Source organism: Haliotis cracherodii, unplaced genomic scaffold (assembly GCF_022045235.1).
Source record: "Haliotis cracherodii isolate W230 unplaced genomic scaffold, xgHalCrac1.p SCAF_5, whole genome shotgun sequence".
Classification (NCBI taxonomy): domain Eukaryota; kingdom Metazoa; phylum Mollusca; class Gastropoda; order Lepetellida; family Haliotidae; genus Haliotis; species Haliotis cracherodii.
In genome coordinates, this window is record NW_027266308.1 from 69,473,639 (window position 1) to 69,484,330 (window position 10,692).

The following is a 10,692-nucleotide window of genomic DNA, read 5'->3' on the forward strand; positions in this document are numbered from 1 at the left end:
CAGTTCTTTACGCACCATTTCTGACTGCTTGTCGTAAGAGGCGACTAAAAGGATTGGGTGGTCAGACTCGCTGACTCAGTTGATGCATGGCATCGTATCCCAGTTGCTTGGATCGATGCTCATTATGTCAATGACTGGATTGTCTGGTCCAGACTTGATTATTTACAGACCGCCGTCATATAGCTGAAATATTGCTGAGTGAGACGTTAAACAACAAACAAAACAGAAAAAGTGAATTAATATGGGCATCCCCTTAAATATCTTTCCTAGTATACGTTTATTTTAAGGATCAACATGAATATTTAACTAAGTAGTTGATCATTCCCATGTCTAACCGGACATGGCACAGCAAAGGAGTTGTGTGGAGAGAGAGAGAGAGAGAGAGAGAGAGAGCACTTCCTCAATGATAACATCTACTAAGACTTGGGGGCAAGGCATGAATTAGAATTTCAGCTCGGATGGTCAGTCAAAATATGGGTGCTTTTTGACCAAGAAGTTTAACTTCAACTTCAGGTACATCGATTACCTAATATCATTCAATAACCATCAACAATTTCACCACCAGAGATTTACCTATCTGAACTCGAAATAAAAAAGGGGACCTGCGAGATATTATCATCTGTTTCATATTTAGATCTATGCATAGATATTCAGAATGACAAAACACTCTCCACAAGACTGTGTGACATGTGGGATGACTTCAAATTTCCATTAACGTTCCCTTTATAAATGCTCCAACATCTTTGGTGTTGATATTTCACGACTTTTGAGTACACTTGTACCTTCATCATAGCATTCATTTACACTTGTACCTTCGTCTTAGCATTAATTTACACTTGTACCTTCATCATGGCATTCATTTACACTTGTACCTTGTATCTTCATCATAGCATTCATTAACACTTGTACCTTCATCATGCCATTCATTTACACTTGTACCTTCATCATGGCATTCATTAACACTTGTACCTTCATCATAGCATTCATTTACACTTGTACCTTCATCATGGCATTCATTTACACTTGTACCTTCATCATAGCATTCATTTACACTTGTACCTTCATCATGGCATTCATTTACACTTGTACCTTCATCATGGCATTCATTTACACTTGTATCTTCATCATGGCATTCATTTACACTTGTACCTTCATCATGGCATTCATTAACACTTGTACCTTCATCATAGCATTAATTTACACTTGTACCTTCATCATAGCATTCATTTACACTTGTACCTTCATCATAGTATTCATTTACACTTGTATCTTCATCATGGCATTCATTTACACTTGTACCTTCATCATAGCATTCATTTACACTTGTACCTTCATAATGGCATTCATTACCACTTGTACCTTCATCATAGCATTCATTTACACTTGTACCTTCATCATGCCATTCATTTACACTTGTACCTTCATCATGGCATTCATTTACACTTGTACCTTCATCATAGCATTCATTTACACTTGTACCTTCATCTTAGCATTCAGTAACACTTGTACCTTCATCATGGCATCCATTTACACTTGTACCTTCATCATGGCATACATTTACACTTACACCTTCATCATGGCATTTATTAACACTTGTACCTTCATCATAGCTTTCATTTTCACTTGTGCCTTCATCATAGCATTCAAAACCACTTGTACCTTCATCATGGCATTCATTACCACTTGTACCTTCATCATGGCATTCATTACCACCTGTACCTTCATCATAGCATTCATTTACACTTGCACCTTCATCATAGCATTCATTAACACTTGTACCTTCATCATGCCATACATTTACACTTGTACCTTCATCATGCCATACATTTACACTTGTACCTTCATCATAGCATTCATTTACACTTGTACCTTCATCATAGCATTCATTTACACTTGTACCTTCATCATAGCATTCATTTACACTTGTACCTTCATCATAGCATTCATTTACACTTGCACCTTCATCATAGCAATGATTTACACTTGTACCTTCATCTTAGCATTCATTTACACTTGTACCTTCATCATAGCATTCATTTACACTTGTACCTTCATCATAGCATTCATTTACACTTGTACCTTCATCATAGCATTCATTTACACTTGTACCTTCATCATGCCATTCATTTACACTTGTACCTTCATCTTAGCATTCAGTAACACTTGTACCTTCATCATAGCATTCATTTACACTTGTACCTTCATCATAGCATTCATTTACACTTGTACCTTCATCATGCCATACATTTACACTTGTACCTTCATCATAGCATTCATTTACACTTGTACCTTCATCATAGCATTCATTAACACTTGTACCTTCATCATAGCATTCATTTACACCTGCACCTTCATCATGGCATTCATTTACACTTGCACCTTCATCATAGCATTCATTAACACTTGTACCTTCATCATAGCATTAATTTACACTTGTACCTTCATCATAGCATTCATTTACACTTGTACCTTCATCATGCCATATATTTACACTTGTACCTTCATCATAGCATTCATTTACACTTGTACCTTCATCATAGCATTCATTAACACTTGTACCTTCATCATAGCATAAATTTACACTTGTACCTTCATCATAGCATTCAGTAACACTTGTACCTTCATCATGGCATTCATTTACACTTATACCTTCATCATGGCATTCATTTACACTAGTACCTTGTTCCTTCATCATAGCATTCATTTACACTAGTACCTTGTTCCTTCATCACAGCATTCATTTACACTAGTACCTTCATCATGGCATTCATTTACACTTGTACCTTCATCATGGCATCCATTTACACTTGTACCTTCATCATGGCATTCATTACCACTTGTACCTTCATCATAGCATTCATTTACACTTGTACCTTCATCATAGCATTCATTTACACTAGTACCTTGTATCTTCATCATGGCATTCATTTACATTTGTACCTTGTACCTTCATCATAGCATTCATTTACACTTGTACCTTCATCATAGCATTCATTTACACTTGCACCTTCATCCTGGCATTCATTTACACTTGCACCTTCATCATAGCATTCATTAACACTTGTACCTTCATCATAGCATTAATTTACACTTGTACCTTCATCAGGCCATACATTTACACTTGTACCTTCATCTTAACATTCATTTACACTTGTACCTTCATCATAGCATTCATTAACACTTGTACCTTCATCATAGCATTCATTTACACTTGTACCTTCATCATAGCATTCATTTACACTTGTACCTTCATCATAGCATTCATTTACACTTGTACCTTCATCTTAGCATTCAGTAACCCTTGTACCTTCATCATAGCATTCATTTACACTTGTACCTTCATCATAGCATTCATTTTCACTTGTACCTTCATAATGCCATACATTTACACTTGCACCTTCATCATAGCATTAATTTACACTTGTACCTTCATCATAGCATTCATTTACATTTGTACCTTCATCATGCCATACATTTACACTTGTACCTTCATCATAGCATTCATTTACACTTGTACCTTCATCATAGCATTCATTAACACTTGTACCTTCATCATAGCATTAATTTACACTTGTACCTTCATCATAGCATTCATTTACACTTGTACCTTCATCTTAGCATTCAGTAACACTTGTACCTTCATCATAGCATTCATTTACACTTGTACCTTCATCATAGCATTCATTTTCACTTGTACCTTCATCATGCCATACATTTACACTTGCACCTTCATCATAGCATTAATTTACACTTGTACCTTCATCATAGCATTCATTTACACTTGTACCTTCATCATGCCATACATTTACACTTGTACCTTCATCATAGCATTCATTTACACTTGTACCTTCATCATAGCATTCATTAACACTTGTACCTTCATCATAGCATACATTTACACTTACACCTTCTTCATGGCATTCATTAACACTTGTACCTTCATCATAGCATTCATTTACACTTGCACCTTCATCATAGCATTCATTACCACTTGTACCTTCATCATGCCATACATTTACACTTGTACCTTCATCATGCCATACATTTACACTTGTACCTTCATCATAGCATTCATTAACACTTGTACCTTCATCATAGCATTCATTTACACTTGTACCTTCATCATAGCATTCATTTACACTTGTACCTTCATCATAGCATTAATTTACACTTGTACCTTCATCAAAGCATTCAGTAACACTTGTACCTTCATCATAGTATTCATTTACACTTGTACCTTCATCATGGCATCCATTTACACTAGTACCTTCATCATGGCATCCATTTACACTTGTACCTTCATCATGGCATTCATTAACACTTGTACCTTCATCATAGCATTCATTACCACTTGTACCTTCATCATGGCATTCATTTACACTTGTACCTTCATCATAGCATTCATTACCACTTGTACCTTCATCATGGCATTCATTTACACTTGTACCTTCATCTTAGCATTCATTAACACTTGTACCTTCATCATAGCATTCATTTACACTTGTACCTTCATCATGCCATACATTTACACTTGTACCTTCATCATAGCATTCATTTACACTTGTACCTTCATCATAGCATTCATTAACACTTGTACCTTCATCATAGCATACATTTACACTTGTACCTTCATCATAGCATTAATTTACACTTGTACCTTCATCATAGCATTCAGTAACACTTGTACCTTCATCATAGTATTCATTTACACTTGTACCTTCATCATGGCATCCATTTACACTAGTACCTTGTTCCTTCATCATAGCATTCATTTACACTTGTACCTTCATCATAGCATTCAGTAACACTTGCACCTTCATCATGGCATTCATTTACACTTGTACCTTCATCATGGCATCCATTTACACTTGTACCTTCATCATGGCATCCATTTACACTTGTACCTTCATCATGGCATTCATTAACACTTGTACCTTCATCATAGCATTCATTACCACTTGTACCTTCATCATGGCATTCATTTACACTTGTACCTTCATCATAGCACACATTTACACTTACACCTTCATCGTGGCATTCATTTACACTTGTACCTTCATCATAGCATTCATTTACACTTGTACCTTCATCATAGCATTTATTTACACTTGTACCTTCATCATGGCATTCATTACCACTTGTGGGGGCACGGGTGGCCCAGTCGTCTAAGGCGCCGCGATTCGCTGTGCAGAGTTGCGTCCCTTGGGCACGCCAGAAATCTATGATTGTGGGTTCGAATCCTGGTTCGCCCCAATTATGTTTGTAGGTTTGTCAGCACCATACCCGTGCTCGTGGGATACACCGAAGTGGTAAGAGTCTAAGACCTGCATCACTTCGGGCTTTCCTCCCACATTAAGCTGACACGCCGCGATATGACTGGAATACTGTTAAAAGCGGCGTTAAACCCAACTCACTCACTCACTCACTCATTACCACTTGTACCTTCATCATGGCATACATTTACACTTACACCTTCATCATGGCATTCATTTTCACTTGTACCTTCATCATAGCATTCATTTACACTTGTACCTTCATCATGGCATTCATTACCACTTGTGCCTTCATCATGGCATACATTTACACTTACACCTTCATCATGGCATTCATTAACACTTGTGCCTTCATCATGGCATTCATTTACACTTGTACCTTGTATCTTCATCATAGCATTCATTTACACTTGCACCTTCATCATGGCATTCATTAACACTTGTACCTTCATCATAGCATTCATTTACACTTGTACCTTCATCATGGCATTCATTTACACTTGTACCTTGTACCTTCATCATAGCATTCATTTACACTTGTACCTTGTACCTCCATCATGGCATCTTTTTACACTTGCACCTTCATCATTGCATTTATTTACACTTCCACCTCGTACCTTCATCATGGCATTCATTTACACTTGCACCTTCGTTATGTCATTGGAGGAATGTGTGGCCCAGTCGCCTTGGGCATGGCTAATTCACCTTTCAGATTTGTGTCCCTTGTGCACACCAAGAACCTGTTAGTATGGGTTCAATTCCCAGTTCCTCCTGATTATGTTTCTAGGTTTGTCAGCACCCTACCATGCTTCAGTGTTTCACAAAAGAAGTAAATGTAAGACCTACATCACTTCAGGCTTTCCTTCAACATGAAGTGGACACACAGTGATTAATTGAAAACTGTTCAAAGTGGAGTTTAACCCAACTCACTCACGTATCATGCTCATGACGGCATTCATTTACACCTGGGTGTCCCACATAGCTATGTTTCACGTCTTTGAACGGTAGTTTGGTTATTTCACTGCACTGTCAGCTAAATGTGGGAGGAAAGCCTGAATTGATGACATTACCACTTTGTTAAAACCCACAAGCACAGGTTCTCCTTGCCAGTGACGTGACATTCACAGCATAATGTCAGTTTGATAGGGTACCATATGATTTTTGTTTGTTTGTTTTGCCACACTCAGCAATATTCCAGCTATATGGCAGCGGTTTGTAATTAATAGAGTCTGGACCAGACAATCCAGTGATTAATATCATGATCATCGATCCACGCAATTGGGATCGATGACATGCATCAACCAAGTCAGCAAGCCTGACCACCCGATCCCGTCTGTCGCCTCTTACGACAAGCATAGTCGCCTTTCACGGCAAGCATGGGTTGCTGAAGACTTTTTCAACCCCGGGGCATCATGTGATGATATGCATGCAGAATTATGTGACTGATCCCAATTACCATCAAAGTTTTTACTTATGTCAAATATATATACTTAGTATTGTATGAGAAACATTTCAACATGTTCAATACCAAACAGTACAGCAGAGTTTAGAAAAATATCTCCTTCAGTAAACTAAACTGAGACAAATGCATTAAGATCCTGGTGAAGTTGCTCCGTCATCTTGATATATATATAATAGAATAACTTGTTTTGTAATAAAGAAGTTGTTCATCCATAAATTCTTATCCTTACTTATATAATAGAACTTCAATATTTCATGGTAGGAATACACTACGTGAGCATGGTGAGAATATGATCACTTCCCTCAGCCACATTTTGCAAGTCTACAGAAGGTATTGTGTATTGAGCTGGCACAATCTACAATCACATTTCCGACATTCTCGTTAATCTCCAGCAATGACAACAGCATGAACAGTCAAACAACTTTATCTGTGCTAGATAACATAACCACAACATGTTGCAGGATATACATGTACGGCAGTTTGTTTCACTCACTGAATCATTTATATACATTCTGACATTCTGAACACATGTCCAAGTAGTTCCTTGTAGAAACAGATTAACATGTCCAAGTAGTTCCTAGTAGAAACAGATTAACATGTCCAAGAAGTTCCTCGAAGAAACAGACCAATATGTCCACGTACTCGTAGTTCATGGTAGAAACAGGCAAACATTGTTCAAATAGTGCACTGTAGGAATTCTGACATGACAAGTTTTTCATCGTAGCAACTGGGTAACAGAGAACAGTTCATTGTAGTACACCCTGGGCCTAGGGGATATCCAGCCTCTTCACTCGCACCTTCTGCTTGTAATGATAGTACTTGAGATACTCCTTGAGGGAGGACGGCAGAGGCAGCACATTCACATCATCATACGAGATGTTGTTGCATATCTGCGAACGACAGAGATGCTTCAGCGGAAAGCAAGATGTGCGATTCAAAGGAAGGGTTAACATAGGCTCAAAAAACATGCAACATTCGGGATCCTTATAGTGTTCAATCAATCCAACTACACTGTCACAGGCAAATACGGCAGGATCATGTGCATCAAAACTGAACAAGTGGTTCCATTGTTCAATACGAGCATGAAGTGAACGGTTATAGCGTCTAAAACTAACTGAAAACAGGAAGTCTTCTTGTGCACTATCTCTTAGTAGGAAGGTGCCCTCTGGCTTGTTCTCAAGCAGCGCCTCAGCCTCATAGCGGTCCATCACCCCCCAGTAGAAGCTGCAGCAGCTGATGTTGACGAGGTCGGGGACGAGGCAGTGAATGTATTCCACCTGACTGTGGGCAGCAGGGTGCACGGGCTGCTGACTAACTGAAGCTGGAGGCTGCAGGACGGCAGGCAGATGGTTTGCTAGTGCCTGAAGACACAGCACTGAACTGTCACCATACACGGACTCCTCGTAATCTGATGATGACGGTGTCAGACTTGCGAAAGGAGGGAACGATACAGAGCTGAGTGAGTGATGGCGGGTTGAGACATTCATCCTCCCTCTATGCTGACTGGGGCCTGAACGTGTAACAACACTGAACAAATTCACTGGCCAATGTTGGGGACTAATTTCAATTCCGTGTTCGATTTCTTTAGCTCTTTCTTCTCGGCGAATCTCATCCATGTCTTGAGTGGGATACAGAGCGTCAAAATTAACCCTAGCTATGTCAATGAGGGGTACAGCAGCATTCTGTCCTACTCTCAATCCAGACAACATTGCTCCCAGATGTCCAGAGGTTCGCAGTGTACCTTGAGATGTCAAGTCTTCGTGGCCCAAGCACGGCATGGTCCCACGTTTCCTGTGAGAAGAACACAGACAACTCATCTGATGTTGGCACACATCATTTCGAGCATGGGGCCCAACAAACCTGCTCCCAAGTTTGCCACGTAAACTCCAAAACTTTTTCTTTGATTTATTTTGTTGCAATTTCTCAGACCTTTTCCCTCTCAGGCTCGTTCTCCTGCAGCCACTGGAGCTGCCATCTGTCTTTATTCCTGCTGACATTGGCGCCTCCAGGGTAGTTTCAGATGTCAGGGATGACGACGCAGTAGAAGGACCAAGATCGAGCGAGTCCACAAGGCTAACAAGGGAAACTTCACTTCCACAACAAAAAAACGGCCGCACTGTTGACCGGTGAAGGCGATGCCTCACAGGGGCCACAGCCTCATCGATGTTCACAATTCCTCGGCACTGGTTCTCCTCCATGATGACAGAGTCCAGGTGCTGGATGGCATCAGGGTCACTTGTATCTGCAACCACACACACAAATCAATGAACATTTTCTTAACTACAGAATATGCAGATATTCCCAGACTTTAACCATAAAGTGAATGGAATCTCATTAAAATCAGATCTTAGTTCTTGCTACCGCTAAACAAACATCTGAAGACATCCTATTAGGGGTCACGTCAGAACGACCGTTCATCTGACCAATCAATGCGTCGCTTACCAAATTATGAAAGTGACAGTCGGAATGTGATTTCTAATGATGCAATATCGAAAACTTTAACATGGGGTATTACGAACGATAGTTACGGGTTTAACGAGTGAATCCTTACAATCTAGACCATCTATTAGTCATTCCAGAATGTTTTTTTGTTCAGGTTTTAAATCTGTTATCAAGAATTTTTCAAAATATGCTTTCGAAGCGTAGTCGCGAATTTGAAATTTGTGCCGTAAAGCACGACAAAGCTACCTTCTGATTGGTCATTCAATTGGTCGGTCAAAGTTTGTGCAATGTCGGTCTGACGTGACCCGTAATGGGATGTCCTCAGATTTTTGTTTAGCGGTAGCGAGAACTAAGATCTGATTTTAATGAGATTGAAAGTGAATGTAGAAGGTGCAGCACATAGAGCCAAGTCACGATTAGAAATTTACATTCATTTTTACTTGTCAGCAAACATTATCTGACAGAGTTGTCATCTACCTAATGGTACAAGTGGTTGACCACATGGAAATGTCACTGGTCCTTCTGACTTGGCTCACACTAACAGACTTAGGGTAATTTCAAACCCAAGAAGTAAGTGTTGTTTACTGCCACAGTTAGCAATATTCCAGCCATGTCACGATAGCCAGTAAATAATACAGCCTTGACCAGACAAACAAGTGGCTGAAAAGCAGGAGAAATATCCCACACAATCAGAATACAGTTCCCTGAAACAAGATCATATCTGCTTATATGTTCAGATGACAATCTCATGATGAGTCAATGACATTCATTCCAAGTCCCAGTCCCTCGCTATGAAACTGTTGGAATATTGATCAAAGTGGCGTAGAACCATACTTATTCCTATGGAAGGACTAAAGACGTGTTCTAGTGATCATGATGATATTGATGTATTTCAGGTACATGCTAACTGGTGGGACAGATGGGGATGTCAGGGTGTGGCAGGGCATCGACGATGATGATGCAGTCTCCCACAGAGTTGGAGAGAAAGTATATGCTGTTGCTTTTAAGGTAAAAGGAGATGTTTTCAAGAACTTTGATCATTGTTGTCATCCATATAATCAGACACAATCACTTCCACGATTTAAATTTAATTCTTAAAATTAGAACTTTGTGTTTGATGGCAAAGATTATGTATCTAGACATCCTCACTTTTACCTTAGATCGTTTCTACAACAGCAAGGTAAGCTTTTGACATAGAGTACGGTATGTACATGGTATTCAATGACATACGGTTCCGGAGAATGGTCAATCCCAGATTTCAACTTCTCAACTTTTCACATCCTGTCCCAATCCAAAATAGACCCTCAATGAGTTTTTATGTTCAAGTTGGTAAGCAAGTCCGATCGTTTATGTGTACTGATATAATGATAAGGTAGAAACATAGTTCACCATTAAGAAGAGCAAATACATTTGATCTACACAACACAGACTAGACAATATCCTACCGGACTCCATTCCGCTGAGTGTCTCGCCTGCTTGTGTACGCGATGACTGACTGACAGACAACCTCACCCA

The 10,692-nt window shown here is 39.3% G+C and overlaps 1 protein-coding gene across 3 annotated transcripts; it reads right to left on the bottom strand.

Annotated features, from left to right (window-relative positions):
- Positions 1–7,155: 7,155 nt before the first annotated feature.
- On the bottom strand, positions 7,156–10,692 carry LOC139443111 (suppressor of cytokine signaling 5-like). 3 transcript variants are annotated; one of them, XM_071224054.1, is made up of 2 exons: positions 10,623–10,692; positions 7,156–8,977 (listed from the first exon to the last, which is right to left on the bottom strand). In XM_071224054.1, the coding sequence occupies exons 1-2, from the start codon at positions 10,630–10,632 to the stop codon at positions 7,503–7,505; spliced, it is 1,485 nt and encodes a 494-aa protein (XP_071080155.1). In that variant the 5' UTR covers positions 10,633–10,692; the 3' UTR covers positions 7,156–7,502. The 3 variants fall into 3 exon arrangements, with proteins under 3 accessions (XP_071080155.1, XP_071080157.1, XP_071080156.1); XM_071224056.1 differs by lacking the exon at positions 10,623–10,692 and adding an exon at positions 10,408–10,608; XM_071224055.1 differs by lacking the exon at positions 10,623–10,692 and adding an exon at positions 10,333–10,420.